The 20,624-nt window shown below is 44.0% G+C and overlaps 1 protein-coding gene across 2 annotated transcripts in view; it reads right to left on the bottom strand.

Annotated features, from left to right (window-relative positions):
- Positions 1-2,801: 2,801 nt before the first annotated feature.
- PAIP2B (poly(A) binding protein interacting protein 2B) overlaps positions 2,802-20,624 on the bottom strand; it is a 55,085-nt gene continuing 37,262 nt past the window's right edge. For both annotated transcript variants that reach the window (XM_001365325.5, XM_056813915.1), the window contains exons 2-4: positions 18,455-18,606; positions 8,199-8,375; positions 2,802-7,381 (exon numbers count right to left, since the gene is read on the bottom strand). In XM_001365325.5, the coding sequence (XP_001365362.2) occupies positions 7,325-7,381; positions 8,199-8,375; positions 18,455-18,598 (378 nt within the window). In that variant the 5' untranslated portion in view covers positions 18,599-18,606 and the 3' untranslated portion in view covers positions 2,802-7,324. The remainder of the gene's footprint in view (positions 7,382-8,198; positions 8,376-18,454; positions 18,607-20,624) is intronic.

Below are 20,624 nucleotides of genomic sequence, written 5' to 3' on the forward strand. Positions count from 1 at the left end.
CAGGCAGTTTTTAAATGAAAAAAAAATCAAAGCTATTTATAGTCGACCCTATGAAATAATATTCCACATCACTGTCGATTAAGAGAAATGCAAATTATGTGCCATCTCACACCTATCAGATTGGCTAATATTACCAAAAAAAAAAGGGACAATGATAAATGTAGGGATTGGGACACCAATGTTGTTGGTGGAGTTGGGAACTGATCCAACCATTCTGGAAAGCAATTTGGAACTATGTCCAAAAGGCTATAAAATTGTGTATTCACTTGACCCAGCAATACTATTAGGTCTGTTTCTCTACCCCATTGTTAAAATTTTTTGAGGTTAGACTCAAATATCATAATTGGTGGTCACCAGAGATTTAATTTCTAAATCCCAAAATGAATTAATAAAGTAAAATGGAATTTATGATAGTTTATTTACAATAGAGGAAGATTTACGGAAAGAGAGGGTGAAAACTCCAGCTTCCTCCGAGCCAGGTAGAAATTCTAAGGCCCTAATTAGGGAAAAGAGTCTCAAGACGATGGGCCTTTCTTGGAGGTTCCCACCTCCAGAAAGGCAGGGTCACTAAGTAAGCCTTTCACTCACCACGGTGACCATCTAAAAGGAAAGCAGTCTGAGGTCTCCTGCACAAGCTCCTCCAGTGGTCCAGTTCCACAGCCAAGTCCGAGTGTCCATCTTCCAGTCTATCCTCAAGTGTCTGTCTTCCCTCAAGCTCCAAGTGACTGATCCTTCACTCCAAGCCAGGTGACTGAGTGTTCCCTTCAGTCTTTGTTTCCTCTATTTAAAAAGACCTTTTTCTCTTGTGTCACCTCCCCTAAATTTCACATCTGCCAATCACAGCAGCCGCTCCTCTCCAGGACTGCCCACTCATTCACAGTGGGTTACAGACCTCCCACCCAATGCATGAAATGGATGTTCACACCTTTTTGTGGTTAGTTCACCTTTTGTAGTTAATTAACATCTTTTTGTAGTTAAAATGGGTAGATCTACTTCAAATACTGAGTTACCACCTTTGGGAATCAAAATCTAAAGATAGATTGTGGATTACAATTCAATTTTCCCTATAAAAGGAGAGCTAAGTACCTTCATTGTTACAATCAGGAGAGAGCTAAATCCAATCTTCAGGCCATGTCACTAAAAAAGGACCCACTTGTACAAAAATATTTATGTGGCTCTTTTTGTGATGGCAAAGAATTGGAAATTATGGCAATTCGATCAATTGGGGAATGGCTGAACAAGTTGTATATGCCTAGAATAGAATACTCTTATGGGGGCAGCTGGGTAGCTCAGTGGATTAAGAGCCAGTCCTAGAGACGGGAGGTCCTAGGTTCAAATCTGGCCTCAGCCACTTCCTAGCTGTGTGACCCTGGGCAAGTCACTTGACCCCCATTGCCTAGCCCTTATCACTCTTCTGCCTTGGAGCCAATACACAGTATTGACTCCAAGACGGAAGGTAAGGGTTTAAAAAAAAAAAGAATACTCTTATGCCGGAAGTGATGAACAAGATGATTCAAAAAAGCCTGGATTTCTATAAAGTGATACAAAGTGGAATGAGTAGAACCAGAACACAACACCGTAACAGCAATAATGTACGATGAACAACTATTATAGGCAATAGCTATCTAAGACCATTCAAAGGATTCATGAAAAACGCTCTCCACCTCCAGAGAAAGAACTGATGCAGTCTGAATGAACATCGAAGCAGCCCATTTTTCACTTTATTTTTTTAAAGCATTTTCTCCTCCAACATGATTATTATGGGAAGTGTTTTGAATGATTGCTTACCATCTCAGAGAAGGGGATGGGAAGGAAGAGGAATTGGAGCTCAAAATGTTGCAAAACATGCTAAAATTGTTTTTTTCATGTAATTAGGAAAAAAGTAAATTACTGGGTTTTTTTAAATGGCAGCTATTCTTACCTTCCCCATTTTAGAAAGGGAAACAGACAGGGTAATGAAATGGGCTTCCCTTTGGTCACATAGACAAATGTCAGCAACTGCAATTTGAACTCAACTCTCCTGACTTCAAGCCTAGAGTTCTTCCGTGTCAAAACAACCCACTTTAGGACTGGCGAATTGCTCTAATGCATTTTCCCCATGCCGCTGGCTGTCTCCCAGGGGCCTGGAACAAAGGCTAGGTTTTTGCCCAACTGGGCAGCCACTGCCCCACTCACTTAAGAATAAACCAGGCTCACTTGGTTGCCCACCTCCCTATTTATTGAGCAGTTGATCACAAGCATCACTGGTACTGTGTCAAGTTCTGGTGGACAAAAATGAAATGACTCCTTCCCAGGGAGGGGCAGAATTCCCATCCATGGACATCTGCCTATCTGAGTGTATAAAATATAAGGTCATTTGGGGATGGGAGGGATGGACCAGGAAAGCTTCAGGTTGAAGATGGTGAGTTTAGGAGCCCATGAGGCGTTCTAAGGAGGAAGGGCATTCGGAGCTGGGAGATAGGGTGCAATGTGCACAGACCCAGGAGCATTTTATATGGAAACCATCCAAGAGATTTAGTATGCCTGGACAAAAGGGTCTGCAAGGGGGGCAATGGATCAATGGAGGTGGGCATCCTCATTAGGCAGTTATTTCCCTGGGAGGCAGGAGCCCTAACGTGTCTGACCTTAGTCTCTTCCCCTGTGGCTTAGTGCAGGGCTACCCACAGCAGGGTTTTAATGTCTTTCTGAAAAATGAGAACAGAATCCCACAGTGAAGCAGGTGACCTCTTGGGGAGAAGTGAGGAGTCCTCAGTGCTCATTGTGGATGCCAAAGCAGTTGAAAGACCAACGACCACAGCCAATCACTGCCTTTAAATTTTATTGATATTTTTAAGAGCTGCCATTTGGTTTGAAAAGCAAGTTCAGAAAAAAGTAACCTTTTCTCCTTTTTGACATTTTTATGAAAAACAAAATTTCAATTTTAAACTCCTGTTCTCCCTCTCCCAACAAAATAGTGTAGACAGAAGTTCTCCCAGCTATAGCGTAGCATGTGCTTCACAAAAGTGCTTTTGATATTTCTGCAAGGGATGAATAATACAAAGCCCCCGCCCCCCTCAAACCCCCCCTCCACACCCTCTAAAGCTCCCTCTTTCTTCCCTCCCCCAACCAACAAAGGTAGCATGATCCGTGGAGAGAGGGGACCACATTCCCTCGAAAGCTTGTCTGCAGAGACGGCTCAACATGGATTTTGAAGAAACTGATGCTTTCGAGTTCTGTCCGCTTGTTAATCCGTAATTGATTCCATTATTAGATGCCTTGGCAGAGTCTCCCGAGCTGTTTGCACAGCGAGGAGATGAGATCTGAGTTTTCCAAGGAGAAGCAAAGTTCTCACTTAAAAGGAAGGCAGAAGCTCCAGCTCTTGGAGAAGAGCACGGCAAACGGGGCTGGCTCTGAAGAGATGTTCCTTTGGAGTGAGCCAAGTTGGGTCACTTCCTGGCGGGCGGCTCCTCTGGCTCTGGAGGCAGCTGCTTGACACCGGTTTCCTTTGCTCCACAGGAGGCTGAAAGCCAAGGTGTGCTTTGTTTGTGTTTGCAAGGAAGCGTCCCCTCGCAAGCAGCCGCCATGAAGGTTTCTGCATTCCTAGACAGGGCACAGCTGTCATTTACTATTGGCTCGCAGAGCAAGTACTGTACGCAAACCCCCTCTTGCTATAGTTTGGGCTTTTAGAATGTGCTTCTGTTGTCCGTGACGGGGTGGGGACGAAGGGGATGAGCGCTGGGACAGCCAATCAGACAATCAGTGTCTTAGTCCGCGGAGAACCTCAAGGCTTCTCTCTCCTCTGCCTCTGGGGATGAAGGGCCGGTGAGCTCAGCCTCCTGCGAGGCTGCCAGGGGGCAAGAGCAAATCAAAGAGCTATTGGGAAAGGAAAGACGTCGTTTCCTTCTTCCAGGTCCACCTCCCTTGGCAAGGAGGGATGGAAGGTTTTTTTTAATTTCTTTTCCCCTCAAAACTTGTGCCCACCGTTGTCTGGAGCTGCAACTCTAGTCCGTGCCAGTAGAGGGCAGAGTGGACCAGCTTCCATATGCCATGCAAAGTCACCATTTGGGCGGGGTTTGCCCAGGAAGGGGAAGTAGATTGGCCAGTGCAAACCGGAGAGCCAGCCTATGGCTAGGATCGCTTTTCCACTCCCCCTTCTGCGGGCTCCCCGAAGGACTCCGAGGGCCGCCCCCTGCCCAATCCTTAACCCACCCACAGACCTTCCCAACAATCCGCACGCCGTCTGGGCCCAGGGGCCGCCTCTGTGCTCTCCCCCTCGGACGAAGGGGCCCTTCCTCACGCCAATAATCCCATTCAGACCTCAGCAGTTTTGCCCAGCATCTGCACCCACCGAGCTGCGATGCTGAAAGCGCGAGACACCTCCTTCGAGGAGTCTCAAGCCAACCCGTCACCTCCATGACTTTCTCATAAGGCAGGGGACGCCCTGCACACGGAATGCCGGGACCGCCGCCTGGAGGCGCAGGAGGCAAGGCTTCCGGTTCTCCTCTGCCCGCTTCCCCCGCGCTCCCGAGTCGCAGGCTCCCCGCTGGCAGGGGAGCACGAGGCCAGAGCAAAGCCTGCAGTCGGTGCTCTGGGGAAACTGGAAAAGGCAAGGGCTACTGCCACCATTTCAAATGCCTTTTAAAAAAGAAAATGACCCCAAAACTCGATGAGGAATTTCATCCTAGTCACTAACCACCCTAAAATATCATCTCTCCTAACCTAGGACTTCCAGGCCTGCTCAGGGCCTCCGGTGAAGTGCATACCAAGAAGAGCCAGCATTAGAGAGGCAGCTGGGTCTGGAGCTAGGAAGACCCGAGTTCAAATCCAGCTTCAGACACGTATTAGTGATGTAACTGGGGCAAGTCACTTAGCCCCGTTTCCCTTCTTTTCCTCATCTGTAAATGGGATTCAAAAGACCTCAAAGATCCCTTCAGCTCAAAAGCTATGATCCTGTGGCTTCACAGGTTCCATTTCTGAATAAAAGATATTGAAGTGTGGTTGCTAAAGTCCAACAGCCAAAGACTCCCCTCTAAAGTCCAGGCTTTCACTTCAAAAAGGTTGAGTAGTGTTGAGGGGAACTTCTCCTGTCACACACATGGGCTTCCTTGGAGATCTTCTTCCTAAAACAGATTTGAGGAAGCATCCTGCCTCCTATATCCTGGCTGGTCTGGGTGGGACAGAAACGAGGGCCAGGTAAAGAGAAGGCCACTGGTGAAAGCACTGAGGAAGACACAATGGAGATGACTGGACGACCTGGTCCCCAATGCAAAGCTGCTTTCTGGACCTGAAGGGGACTAAAAGCTCTGGGTCCAAGCAGGTAAGAAGATCTGAGCCCTCGGCACCAACAGCTCGTCCGCTCAAGTGAATCTGGTGCTGGCCAAAGAGGTGAAGATGTGCTAGCAGAAAGCCAGGGCCCTTGCTATTAATTATCCTGGAAGCAGGAGGGAGGAAAGAGCCAGCTCTCCAGGTCCCACACGGGAAGCCCTTCCACTCAGATGGTCAACTGTGTGCTCACTGTGATGGGGATGGCTACAGTGTTCTTAAAAAATGGCCTGTGGTTACTTAGTTGTCATCTCCTTCCCTACCACTTTAGGAACAGGAAGATTCATTCAGAACCACCTCTAAAGGCTAAAAGAAAAGAGGGAGATCTGACCTCCTATCTCCCTGACTCTTCTGGGTCTGACTACATGAACAGGAGCACCCGCTGCTCAGAGCTGAAAGCGGGCATCTCCGCTAGTGAAGGGAAGGATGACGGGCGATCCTGCTGGCATCTCTGACGGGGACGGGTACCTTCACCCAGGCGAGAGTGGAAGACAGAGTCCCACAGGTAAGCAGGCAAGAAACACCAGGGTAAATTGTGGAGAGAAGAGAAACAGGTTCAGCTTAAGAGACGATTCCAGTCTGGCTCATCAAGAAACCAAGAGCTTCCTATTAAAATGCTACTAGAAAGGCGGCTCCCCTCGGCAGCAGCTAAAGCTGCTCGTCGGAGCTTGATTTCAAGTCAAAGGGTCCTCTCTGTTCTATCAGTCGTCCCCCCAGCTATGGCAGAAGCCTCGGAGGGAAGGGAGGGTCTGCTATGACCATCCTGGGAGCCAACTCTGTTCTTTGACCACTATGGCTAGTGCTTGGTTACATTTCTCTTGAGCAGTGGTCGGGGACAAAGAGCCCCTCTAGTAAGAGGAACAACCACCGAAGACAACACATAACGGGACCACATGGGGCAGACGCACAAACAGGTGCTGCTAGCAGATGTGAAGGAGGCCTCAACTCCCTGCCTTGGGAGGACACATAATGGACAGGGAGGGGAGTGTCTCCCTCCCCCTCACATCTAGGGTCCTCTTAAAGGGCCCCGTGCAAAACTGCACAAGGAAGGACCAATGTCAACAAGAGGAACTCGGTCTCCTTCTCTCCGGTCTCGGGAATCAATCTTTGGCCATCGCCCACCTGTTGTGTAAAGCCTCTACAGCCAGGAAAGCTGGCAGAGCAGAGCAAAGTACCAGATGCTAACAGAGGTAAGTAGGTGAAGAATCACAGCGGTGCAGTTCACCGTGAGAGTTAAAGCGATCCCCGCAGTAGCCCCCCGGCCAGTGTTGGTCGCCTACCACCTCCGGGCTTGGTGACGTTTCTGACTTCAGAGCCAAGGGATGGGAGAGGAGGCGGCCAGGGAAGGCGGCAAAGCCACAGCACGGCTACTTCTGCTCCAAACGATGAGCCTGACATTTAGGAGCGCCATCGTAGGACCCGGAGGCCTGGAGACCACCATTCACCACAGACTGCTTCCTCCCGAGTGATTACTGTGAGCCAGGGGCACAGTCCAGGCTCTCACAAGGGCCTTGGAGGAAGCTCTGACAAAGAAAAGCAGCTGACCAGGGAGTTCCCACAGGTCACCTGGGAGGTGTAGACATCAAGCCCACCAGCCCACACCTGGCCTCTCCTCTTACCAGTTTAATGGGTATAGTAAGTTCTGCAGGTTTTCCTTGAATCTCATAAATGCATAGCAGGATAGACCCTAATCCTGGAAAGAGATGCTTAAAATACACAGACATTCTAGTGGGAAAGGAAAGAAAGATGCCATCTTCTTACATAAAAACAAACAAAAAGGGAAGAAAAAAGCCATTATGTTACAAGAGACTATCCAAAGTGCCCAAACGCAGGCAGCCTAGCAGAACAAAAGAGATACACAGAAGCTTGTAGAATCAGATCGCCCACGTTAGTGACTCGATTCACAGTGTCGAGTTTGACCCTCCCTTGAGCGCCCCCCCACCCCCTCCGGCCCCCAACTCTGTATGCAGTTTTGTCCCTGGAGAGAGGGCTCACAAGTCCTCCTTAAAGGTTTCGGGAAGATTCAGTACTTCACTCCTGGAATAAACTCCTTGGCATCAGGGTTCAGGTTACTTTTGCTCTGAAACAAGGACCCAAAAGAAGATCATAAATACCAGAAGGTAAAGATTTTAACCCACGCTGAGCACCGTCGTCTCCTCTTTCCTCTGGAACTTGTGGAAGCCTCCTGGGCTTCCGGAAAACCCCTTATTTTCTCACACTCTCAATGGCTAAAGTATAGCGTCACTTCACTGTATCTGGCTATTAAGACCTCAGGACTGCCAATTGTGAGGCCAGCCTCTGCCCTTTGCAATATTCTCCTCTGAGATGCCTCCTAAATTCTGAAAGGAAGAGTTCTAAATCTGATGTCAAGAGCCAACTTCTCAGCGGATGAGCCAAAGCCGCATGAGATAAAAGAGGCTCTTTTGATTGCTTCGGGCTCAATTTCCCCCTTAACTTTTGATTTCAGTAGACACTGTCTGCTAGCAAGTGAATAAATACTCCAACTGTTGACAAGTTGCTGGGCCAAAGTGCTGCTGAAGATACACTGCACCGTGAGAAATACAAAGCCCAGACACTTAAACAGTCTTGAGCTAGAACGCTTAATACGGTTGGTTTCTAAAGTGATAGGTCGAACAACAGCCTCTAAAACCCCCTCTCCAAGTCACCAGGCCAACTCCCACAATGACCTCACTCAGAAAAATATGGAGGAGAGCGCTATCTTGGGGCCAGCGGAGGGGGAAGGCAGTCTATAGAACGCTCCTCCTGGACTTGTTTGACCTCTCACCACAATTTCACATCCAACAATCTCTTTTCTCAAATCAGTAAGGTGGAAAGAGGGCCTAGAAAAAACCCGGAGGTGCTCTCATAAACCGATGATCCCACAAAGGGACCCTTACCAAAATATCTTCTGAACTGTGACTGTCACTGACAGAAAGTCCATTGAGCTGCTGCTGCAGCTGTCCAATGCCTTGAGGCAAGTCACGTGAGGGAATGAACCAGTCCTGGTCTTCTTCATCCAACATCTCCTGGAAGCAGCGGTCCAGGAACTCCTGCTCCTGAAGTTCTTCCTCTACCTAGCAGGAAAGGATGGGAAAGAAAGTTACAAAAGGGATGAAGAAGGACACCTTCAGAGGCAAAGGGACTGGAGAATGAACGCAATGGAAAGGCCTTTGAGAACGGAGGCAGAGTGAGGTAAACAGAGCCAGGGCAAACATACACAATGGCCACGACAAGGTAAAGGGAAATACCAAATTCAATGAAACATGAGGCACCTATGACGGCCAAGAATGGACCCAGAGAGGAGATGAGAGAAGATACACTTTTCTCCCTGGAGTGTCTCTTGTGCATGGAAAGCTCTTCATAACTTGGCCCTCTCCTACCTTTCTTCACTCCACCCTCCAGATTCTAGACAGGAGGGCTATATGGACCTACCCTCTGTTCCTCAAACCTAAGGAAGGGAAAGAGAAAGAAGAGAAGGAGCCAGGAGCTCCTGGGTCCTGCCAATAGCTATCCCTGCTATGGAGGAAATACTCTCCCTCCTCACCTCCGCCTCTGAAGGCTTCTCATTTCGTTAAGACCCAACACAGATGTGACCTTCTGCATGAGGCCATTCTTGGCCCTTGGCTAAAGCTTCCCCCTTGGAGGTTGCCTTTTCTCTATGGTGTTTATCTTTAATGAACCCGATTACCTGCAGGCTGTCTCTTCCTTTAGAAGGCACTCCTTGAGGACAGGGATGGTTGCTGGTTGAGCCATGTTTGGCTTTACTATATCTTTTTCTTTTTTCAATCTTTGCTATAGGGGGAGGCTTACTGGGTGGTGGGCAGAGAAAACAAAAAAATATGAAAAGGGCAACAATTAAAAAAAAAAGAATGTTGCCAGTCAGGTATACAGAAAGATAAGGTGACAGAGATGACTGTTCAAGAGGCTGGAGAAGAAAGAAATGTTAAGTTTTCTGATCCAACCCAATCCCATGTTCAAGCAGGACTTCAAAGATTTCAACCAATTGTAAACTCTGAAAATTGGAAATGGAAACTTCTGCTCCTAACATGGCACAAGAGTCTCAAAATTATGTGGCATTGAAAGCAACTTGGCACAGGTGACCAATATCTTTTAAGCATTATAGCTCTGACTCTACTTCCCTAGCTTGGTCCAAAGTGGTTGTCCAGGAATGTGTTACAAATAAAAGAGGTGGTTGCCATAAACTGTGACCGCGAAAATATGCTTTCAAGACTTTGAATAGCCAAAACTGTAAAGATAATTTTTAGTGTCTTGGTTTTATATTATATTTATATATATTATATATTTATATATATTATATTATTATTATATTATATTATTATATATTATATTATATTATTATATATTATTATAATATATTATATTATATTATAATATATTATATTATTATATTATATATTAAATATATTATATTTACATATATAATATATAATATATTATATTATATTTATATATTATTATATATTATATTTATATTATATTAAAAATAAAGTGGGCTGTGTGACCCTGGGCAAGTCACTTGACCCCCATTGCCTAGCCCTTGCCACTCTTCTGCCTTGGAGCCAATACACAGTATTGACTCCAAGACAGAAGGTAAGGGTTTTTTAAAAAAATAAAAAATAAAGTGGTCGCCATGGTCACCATTCCCAAAATATGAAATACCCAAGTCAGCTGGGTTTTATGGAGATTTTAATTAATACAATTAAAGGAATTAAGAAAAGGAGAGAGACAGAGTAAGAGGGAATAGTAGGAAAAGGCCTAGGCCAGCCTAGGCCAGCCTAGGTTTAAACCTTAAGAGAGACCAGTCAGTCTTTAATCCACTCACCGCAAGATCTTTCCAAGCAAAACTCTAGTGTTCAGAGATCCAGCTACTCCAACTAGTCTGAGCTCCAACTCAGCTACCAAAGCTGAATTTTCATTCAGAGCCCTCCAGCTCCTTCCTTTTAAAGAAAAATTTCTCCTATGTCACCTCCCCTAAATTTCTACATCTACCAATCACAGTAGATGTTTTCCAAAGGACTGACCATTCCTAATTCACACCTGAGTAGACTAAAACTTTTGAGTAATTCACACCTGAGTAGACTAATCTTGTCCTTTGCAAGTTGCCTGATTAATTTGATCTTCATAGATACTTAGCACCCCTTTGTATTAGATCTAAAAACAGACCTAGCTTAAGGGTTCTTGCTTCACTTTAAGTATGGTTGGGGACTTTTCATTGTTCAATCAGGAGTTTACAACTTTGTCTTCCCCTAAAGTATGCCTAAGTATGGGTGGAGTAATGTTAGAGTTCCCACATTCCTGACCAAAGTCCCTTCATTGTTTTAAACTGGGGGATGGTCCTAACCAAATGTTCTAAGGTAGAGTCTGAGAATTTTTAAGATTCACAAGTCTGATAATTTTAAGATTCACAAATGAACTCTATGCTTTATAAAGGTAAGGTACAAGGAGAGGCCAAGTGGCCTGCCCAAAGCCACCTGACCTGGGAGATAGCTTAAACAGAAATGAACAAGTCTGACAACTCTCTGCTCTCAAAATTCTTCTATTAAGAACATGTATGATCAACCATTGGCCTTTTACTAAAAAGAGTCTATCTTTTTCATTCTTCAAAATAGTAAGACCATGAACACTTAAAACAAACTTTCATTTCTGTTTCCCCAATACATCATTTCTCTCAAAAGAAATGAGCTCTTTTAATTTGGCAATATCTATAAAAACTGTATAAAATAACTTCAAAGATCATACATAAAAACTGATTAATATCAAATCTGCAGGCTTATACAGATCTTTTGTTTCCTATGAGTCTCCTCATTGCTCCATATCTCAAAGGTACTTCATAACTTCCTAGGATGCAGAAAAAACTGAATATTCAGAAAATTAAAACTTGATCTGGTCATATTGTAATTCAGTTCCACAAAAAACACACTAATTCAGCTGTAGGCAGAGTTGTAACATTTAGTTCATATTGGTTCAAGCATATTTCTCCACAATCATATATTTCGTTTCTGCTTTCACTCTGGTCTCGTGAATATTTAGACCTAGATGATTTGTGTACTGTTATTCTGTTGTCCTTGGTCATTATATTTGTTTATCCTTCTTATATTAATGCTGTCTTGGGGATTTGAGAAGAAGACTGTCCCATTTGTGAATTTTAGATTGTATTCCACCCTGCTTAGTCTTTAGAATTCTAGTAACCAGGAATGTATACACCCCCACTTAAGGATTAAGTGTGGGGGAGGAAGGTCTATGACCCTCACGTGCTAGCAAGTGACAAATCAGAAACAACTGACTGACCCCTGGGCTGTCCAAAGCCAAGTTTAAGTTACCATTGAAACATGTAAGACACAGGAAGTAGCGTAAAGAATTGCCTTTATATTTCACATCACTTCCTGTGAGAGGGGCTTGGCCATGGATCTTGACCCTGGAGGAGCTCAAGCATGAGACCTCAGACTGCTTCCCTTAGACGATCACGTGGTGAGTCATAAGGCTGACTCCCCTTGGCTTTTCTGGAGGCAACAGCCTCTGGAAAAGTCCATCTCTTGGGACTCCCTTTCCCTTGGCTTTTCTGGAGAGACCCTTTGGCTGAGTCATCTGAACTACTACCTGGCTCAGACCAGGCTGGAGCAGATCTTCCCTTTTCCTTCTCTCTTTCTCTCATTCTTAATTTCTTCCTTCTATTGTAAATAAACCACCATTAAATTCCATTCTGACGTGAGTATTTCATTGGGATTTAGAATTTAAATCCCTGGTGACCAACTAAAAATATATATTCAGTCCAACCATAAAATTTACCCCTTACATATTAGGCCTGGTTTTCTTTCTGGAAACGTTTCCAGCATCTCTATCGACCATGCATCTTTTTCCATGAATAGATAGGTAGGCTCCATTAGGCAGGGATGCATTCCTCTGGGCTTTCCCATCAGTTCAAAAAAGCTTCCTCCTGTGAAGATTAAATTTAACTCTCCCTTGATTGTGAAAATCAAATTAATCAACTCTCCCCTGATTGTGAAGATTAAATTGTAACACTTGCCTATTTTTAGATTTAATCACCAAAAGTGTAAACACCCTACTTAAAAGTTGAGTGGGGAGATCTTGCTCATTTTTAGATCTAATCACCAAAAGTGTAAACATCCCACTTAATCATTTAAGTGGGAGGTCTGTGACCCATGTGTGCAATAGTGGGTGATGATGAATAAGAATCAACTAACTGCCTCTTCTTGGTCAATCCTAAGCAAGGCTTTAGACTATGATTTGTCCACATAAAAAGTAGAGGAAGATAAGGAAGTGACACAAAAGAAAGTGTCTTTAAAAAAAGAGTTACAATTTCCTGAAGGCAGTTCTACTGACAGTTCTTTCTATCTTTGGAGTGGAGGTTGGTGGAGAATCTGCTGACTGGACCTGAGATGTGAGTGAAAGGCTGACTCCTTTAATATTGAATTTTCTGAAGAGACTAGCCTCAGGAGAGACTTCCCCAGGTCCTGATTTGCTGAAGCCTAAGAACTAAGTCTCCCTGCCTGGGTTGAGCCAAGGGCCAGTAGTAAATTACTTAATGCTTAAGTTAGATATCTTACCCTAACCTTTCTCTGATTTTCTTATTTCACTCTTTCTATATTTTGTAAATATATTGTAAATAAATCTCTATGGAATTAATATAAATTCCTGGTGATCCTATTTTTAAATATAACCCAATCCAACATTTTAACATAATTAATACCTTTTTCTCCATACACTCCTGAAAGGTCATTTCAGTCCTAGAACTCACTACAGAAGTGCCTGCTTCCATTGAAGACTCTAGAATAGCTCAACCCATTAGAATGATAGTTCCTTGAGGACAGAAATGATCAATCTTTTTGGTCAATCCTTAGTAAATGTCAGTTCCTTGTGTTTTAAGAGTCTATAGCACATAAATAAAAAAATAAAAAAACTGCTTCAATACAATGGTCGAGGGGATATGGTTGGGGATATAGACCCTAAATGGACATCCTAATGCAAACACCAACAACATGGAAATGGGTTTTGATCAAGGACACATGTAATACCCAGTGAAATTGTGTGTAGGCTGTGGAAAGGGCGGGGGGAGGGGAGGGAGGGAAATAATATAATTCTTGTAACCAAGGAATAATGTTCTAAATTGACTAAATAAATTAACTTAAAAAAAAAAAGTCTACAGCATAGGACCTTCTGCACAGTTTTCTTGAATTATTTCTTATACCATGGTGTTCAGGTTCTTTGATTCATTTCTACACATCCGATCAAGATTAAATGTTTGCTTGTATGGGGATTGTTATTATGTTAATACTGCATATTCCAGCCTGTCCTTCACTTCTGTGTATTTGCATTCCCAACCAGTCATTCTCTCTCTTGTTTCTTTGGTGATTCTTGTCCCAGAATTCAAGTTTCTCTAGTCTGCCAATTATTTATGCTTTGCAGGTCATAAAATCTGCTCTCACAATTATTTCTCTTCAAAACCATTTAGGAACATTCCACTCTAATTCCATGACCTCTTGGAAATCCAGTCTCCTCAGCCCCGTCAGGTGTTGATTCATTTTCCTTTATCCAATATTGTCTGAACTCTTTTGGCTGATCTGAAAGCCATATTCCCTTCTGTTATTAAACTTCCCTGTTGGTTTATCTGCTTACAAACAAGGTCTTTTACTGAATTGTCTTCTTCCTGAGATCTTCAGTCATTTCAACTACTTCCTTATATTCCTCTATTGTTCATTTTCTGACTCCTTTGATGGCTGTTTCCCAAGGGGTGGACCTCTGGGCTGTATCCTACACTGGGCATCTGACATGTTTGCAGACTCAGTCCCAGTCCCAGATGACCTCTGGGTTGGAAGAATTAGTTCTTGCTAGATGCTGGGCTTTGAGGTGTAAAGCACAGCCCCACACATGTTCTGTCTATTCTTCAAGTCTCTGGTTGAATTCTGATGCAACGCAAAGCTCTTCCAGGCTACTGTCTCAGGGTAAACAAGCTTCTATCATCTGGTTTTCTGCAGGTCTGAGTGGGGGGGGGGGGGGGGGGAGCAGGTACTGAAGGAGCACATTGGGGAGGCTAGGGATGGATTTTTCTCTCAGTTCATTCAACAGTTGTCTGGTTATGTTTCTGAGGGTCCTAGACTATGAAATTGCTTTCTTTTGTGTATAACCTCTTATTTTGGAAAAGTCTGAGATTAGCTAGCATTTATATAGCATTTAGGCTTTGCAAAACACATTACAAATATGAGCTCGTTTGATCCTCACCACACCATGGGTGTGGGTGTCAGAGATGAGGAAACTGAGGCAGAGGTTAAGTGATTGTCCAGGATCACACAACAGGCAAGTGTTCAAGGCCTGAATTAAATGTGGTTTTTCTTGATTCCAGATCCACCTTGTTGGCCACATGAATGTTAACTTCTTATCTAACCTGCATTTCTGTATATCCTCTGTGCTATGTGAGAGTACAGTCAAAAGAGCCTGGATTGAAGCTGAGCAATCTTTAGACATCATCCTGTTTAGCTCTCAGACTGCTCCAGAAGAATCAGAAATGTGGAGTTAGCGGACTCGACCAAAGCTACACTGCTGGGAGTACCAGGCCTGGAAGACAAACAAGTCCTTAATGTGTTCAGGTCACCCTCTGCACTGCCTTCATTGGCCCCCCCATACCACAGCCTAACCCCAACGCCCTGCTCAACTGCAGTCCGTTTCACTGCAGCTGCTACCTGTGTGGGGGCCCTGACAAACCTATGGTCTATGCTCTGTGCCTGCCATGCACCAGGCTGGAGGGTCTTCGATGCCCCACATAGTCCCCCTCCCCCTGCACCCATGCCTCTGTCACAGAGCCAGCTGACTCTGTCTGCAGCTGTCACTGCTAAGGCACAGATAATCCCGGGCAAGTATCACTGTACAGCAGGGTAAGAAAACCCTCTTGCATTTGTGCTAAGTGCCCTCCACCTCACCCTCCCAAACCAACAAGCCACCCGCCATTCCAAAGAAAACATTACAGAAAGAATATAGCAAGAACACGCTGTCTCCAGTTCTTTTTAGACACCAGGCTCGCCTCACTGACTAAAAATAGGTGGGCCACTAATTTCTTTGAAATGTTTTCTTATTCGCTGCATATGAAAAACTGGAATGAAGACTATGCAAGAAAAGAAACTGGTTTGGGAGTAGACATGGAAGCGAAATGCATTTCTTCCTCTCTAAACAAACCATGTCCCAGGTGCTCAGTGTAATAAAAAAAGGGCTGGGACCCAATTCCAAGAGGCCAAAGAGGAGAGGCAGCAAATTGGAGTGAGCCGTGAATCACAGATAAGGAAAAGTCAAAAGACTTGAGGGAACCGTCCAAAGATATATGCTCAGGAACAGACAGATCTTCTACTGCCCTGAAAGGTTCAGATTTTCTTCCTTTCAGTGTTTCAGTCCTACCTTCCTGAGCTTTCAGACCTCTATTTCCCCAAAAGAAACCCTTCCCCAAAGGTTTTCAAGGTTTAAGAGTGTTTTCGCCATCAAAAGTTACAAAAATCAAGTCTATCTTGATAATTCTTTGAGTGGAAAATACTTTGAATTAAGGTTAATCCTTTGCAGTGGCCCCAGCCGAGCCCTTCATTAGTCCCTCAGGCCACGGCTATCCCCAGACAATATTTCCACAGCCTCAAATCTCATCAGGTGACTTAACTAGGCTTTATTCCATGGCTTCCACAAGGAAATGACAGCGTACAGTGGCTCAGACGCTGGATTTTGGAGTCAGGAAGGATAAGGGTTCAGAATCTGCCACTGACATTTATTAGTTGGATCTCCCTGGGAAAACCACTTGGCTTCACTCAGGCTGAGTTTATCTATTAAAAACAGAGATCATAAAACCTGTAGCATTTACCTTCTAGGATTGTGAGGGAAAGAAAGGGAAAAAGCCTTTATAGCACTTACTATGTGCCAGGCACTGGGCTAAGAGCTTTTTACACTTACTTTCTCCTTTGGTCTTCATGACACTCCTGAAAGACGGCTGCAATTATTCCCATTTTACAGTGGAGGAAACTGAGACAAAGACAGTATCGAGGGTCACAGAGCTAGGAAGTACCCACGGCACCACCAGCTGCCTCCTCTTTGTGAGGTTTCCATGTAATCTCAAGTTCAGAGACTTCACCATGCAAAGGCCCCGGTCATTTTAATCACATGCTCCACAAACCTCCACAAGTTCTGTAAATGGGAGCTGTTAACTTCTATTGAGCTTTTAGCATCACTGAGAGCAAGTTTTAAAGTGGAATGTTTCAAACTGAGTTTGAAAACAGTCCATTCTCAGAACGTGCAATCCAAAAGGCACTGAAGAAGAGAGATTTCAACTATCTAAACGCCATGGCAAATGACTTCCTGGAGCAGTCTTAGTACAGTTTCATCCCTTAAAAAGTAGAGCAACTAACCAGGGGAAATCCTATTCTGGATCTGATTCCTGATAAGGGGAGGAGCTAGTAACGAAGGGAACCTTGAGGGGAAGTGACCAATTTCTTCTAGAGTTTGTGACAGAGGAGAGAACTCTAGGTATTGTCTGAGAAGCATCCTAGATTTGGGAGAAAGCAGCAGTCAAAGCATGTAGAGGAAACAACAGGATCTCATGGAATAAAGAGCTTTAGGATGGTCAGGAAGGAAATTCTGAAGACATAAAGGGAAATAATTCCACTAAGGAGGAAAAATGAGATTTGTCTGAAGAGGCTAATGTGACTGCAGCCCAGGGAACAGCACAACCACCAAGTCAGATGTATAGAATGCTAAGGCTCAGGATGGGAGGCAGGGATGAGGTTAGCTTGTTTGTATGTTTGTTCAAACTGTATTGGGAAAACAGGAAGCTCCAAGAAAGGAAGTCTTCACTTGGAGGAGAGCGGACAATGAGAACCTATAACGGAGGAGGGGCTGGAGTGACAATTCTCAGTTTGATTCTGTTTTCATGAACCTTTAACATTAGAGAGAAGAGAGAAAAGGATTAACAGAGAGCTGCTGCCTAAGCTAATTATGGTAATAGGAAGAGAGAGCACACAGCTATTCTTGATGGAGTCTAATCATCTGGTCCAATCAAGAATCTTACAACCTCTGAGTCTGAACCGGCAAATAAATTTACTGAGCCTCTGTCTGTGCTGCTGGAAAGATCTTGAAAAATGGGGGAGCACCCATAAGGCTGAGGAAGAGTAAATGACTCTACTTTCAAAAAAAGAAAGGGAACAGTCTATAAACTATAGACCAAAAAGTCTGACCTTGGTTCCTGGGAAAATTCTTGAAATGGTCATTAGTTTACCTTCATTTTAGCAAAGCTTGTGGTAAAACATCTTAAAATCTTTTTGTGGAGCAGATGGGATATGTGGATTAGACAATGCAATGGATTCAGACCTGGCTGGAGGTCTAGACTCCACAGAGTAGTCATCAATACAGCACCACAAGGAATCTGTGCTGTTTCAGTGATTTGGATCAAAGACTAGCTGGCATACTTGTCAAACGTGCAGACTACTCAAAGCTGGGAGGGAAAGCTAAAAGTGGGGGATCATCAGCATCAAGGATCTTGAGCAAGGATCTGGGCTAACTAAAAAGATGAAATTCAGTACAGTTTAAGGTAAAGTCTTTCATCTGGGTCCAAAAAAAAATCAACTTCACAAGTATAAAATGGGAGAGATGTGGATAGACAGAAGTTGCTCTGAAAAATATCTGGCCTCTTAATTAACTCCAAGCTCCATTAAGTCAGTCATGTGATGGAGGAGCCAAAAAAGCTAATATAAGCCTGGCCTGCAGAAAGGGCAGTTGCCAGAAAGAACGGTCAGTCTACTGTCCTCTGCCCCAGCGAGATTCCGGAGTCCAGTTCTGGATACCACGGACTAAGGAAGACAGTGCAGTACCTACCGTTTTGTACAAACAAGATTTATGCAGGATAAACTGTAATTAATCAAACGAGGGGAGGCACCTGCATTCAAGCAACTGGGAGGGAAGCCAACAGGTATAACGAGGTGGGAGACATGAGGTATGGTCAGTGAGAATGCCCAGGGCTGGGAGAAGGGGAGCAGCAAGGCTGGTGTCATTGGACTCCCGACTCCCTGAAGGGATTTGGAAGAGACGTTGAGGAGGCAGGCTATGAAAGGCTCTGAACACTAAGTAGAGGAACGGCACTCAACCCTTTCTTTACCTGTCTATTGAAGTCTTCTTCATTCTCCATCCACATGTACTCAGCAAAGGGGTTGTTTTCCTTTTCATCACGCCCATTCACTACCTGGTCCTCTTTAGATTTTGCATTGGGTGTTGTATTGGCAACATTGGACCCATTCATCATTAAAGAATCTGTAAAAAGAAAAGAAAGTATGAGTGAGGAGGTAGCAATGCACCCCCATACTCAATACACTTCAGCTCCCAGACATCTAGAGTTTTAGATCAAAAGTTTTTCAAGAAAACTGAACAAAGGGGGTAGCTGGGTAGCTCAGTGGATTGAGTCAGGCCTAGAGACGGGAGGTCCTAGGTTCAAATCTGGCCTCAGCCACTTCCTAGCTGTGTGACCCTGGGCAAGTCACTTGACCCCCATTGCCTAGCCCTTACCACTCTTCTGCCTTGGAGCCAATACACAGTATTGACTCCAAGACGGAAGGTAAGGGTTAAAAAAAAAAAAGAAAACTGAACAAAACCTATCAGTCTACATCACCTGTCAAATAAAGAATCTGCCTCTAGTTATCAAGTGCACAAGCATCTGCACTTAAGAGGGAGTTAAAAACCAAAATATGTCTAGACGGCTATTTCTGCCTACTTCTATTGTTTCGGGCCAATTGCTAGCAAGCCTGAGGACACAGCTTTTTTACTGTTCCATTTTTCTAAAAATCAGATCACATGTAATTACTGTTTATTCAAGTCTTTACACTCTTAAAAGTGTAGTCGACTTTTCCTTTTTTATCATTTTAAAGGGACCAGGAATTAAGAAACAATTAAGAAACTACAAACCCACTAAGGCCAACTGCCCACACCTGCACATACACACAAACATGCACATGTACTATATATGTCCTAAACATGGAACTCCAGTCTGACCTGGAAGGGCAAGGGATTGGCTCTTAAATCATCCAAGAAATGTAAATTAAAACATGTCTCAGCCTAGCCTTTTTTACTTTCCTATCAGATCTGGGGCAAGAAGCTTTCCCTTCTGCCTCAGTTTCTTTATCTTTATGGTAAAATAATGGGCTTGGTTTTGATAATTAGCTACTACTCTGTACCCTTTTCTAGCTTCTCCTATGATTATTTGAAAAATTCTAGTTAACAGTTATAATACATACTGCCAACTTTCAAGGCTGTTAGATTAAAATTAATATCTTTAAGTTCTTATTTTCCATAAAATTTATTAATAATCACTTTAAATAGAGAAAGCAGATAAGTGTAAATTTAAAGTCTCTTTCATACTCTAAGTCTGACCATGTGTAGTTCATCCTGCAGAATTATCTGTCCATCTCACCTGCCTGCTTAGGGAAGCAGAGACAGGTGGACTCCACCCACACCCCTTTATTTACATTCATGGACACAGCACTGGCATATAAAAATGAGATGAACTGGGTCATCAATCCAGGAGGCGGAGGGGATGAAATTCCTCTACACAATTTCCCTGTGATCCTTTGGAAGACTAGTCTCCCCAATGGATTATTTAAACATAACTATCTTATACCTCTAAAGGTCTTCTAGCTAAAAGTACATTTCTGAGTAGTATAAATCTTGAGTTGTAGGAACTCAAGATTTGCACTACTCAGAAATCTTCTGACCCAATTTGGTTCCCATCTCCCTTCCTGCTTTGTTTCATCTAACTTCTTGTCTCACCCTGTTCTTTTCAACCAAACTACTCTGCTGGCTGATCCTCATACATGTCAGTCCTCCTCTCCTCTCCTTAAATTGAAATATGTGACCCCTCATATATGGAGCTCATTCCCTCCTCACCTGCAACTGGAAGAATTACCTTCTACCAAGAATAGCTCATTTGCTATGGTTTTTCTGACTTGCACCCTCCACATGAGCTGAATTTATAAAATAGCAAATAACTGGGGGGTACCCCAAAAGCCTAAGGCATCCCTGATCCCTACACTCTTGTCTTCAATCTCACAATCAACTGGCTCCTCTGTTGCCCACAAGCCTGCTTAAAAACTTGCTGGGAGCCATCAGGCCATAACGCCTTGACAGAGTCACACGAGGTAGCTGAGGAGACCAGAGTGGTCCTTGGCGAGATGTGATTGCCCACTCTATCCCTTTTACATAACCTCTTTCATCAATGCTCCTTACCTATGAATTGACGTGATTATTTCCCCCTAGTCTCAAAAGAAATGATGCAAGAG

Source organism: Monodelphis domestica, chromosome 1, assembly GCF_027887165.1.
Source record: "Monodelphis domestica isolate mMonDom1 chromosome 1, mMonDom1.pri, whole genome shotgun sequence".
Lineage (NCBI taxonomy): Eukaryota > Metazoa > Chordata > Mammalia > Didelphimorphia > Didelphidae > Monodelphis > Monodelphis domestica.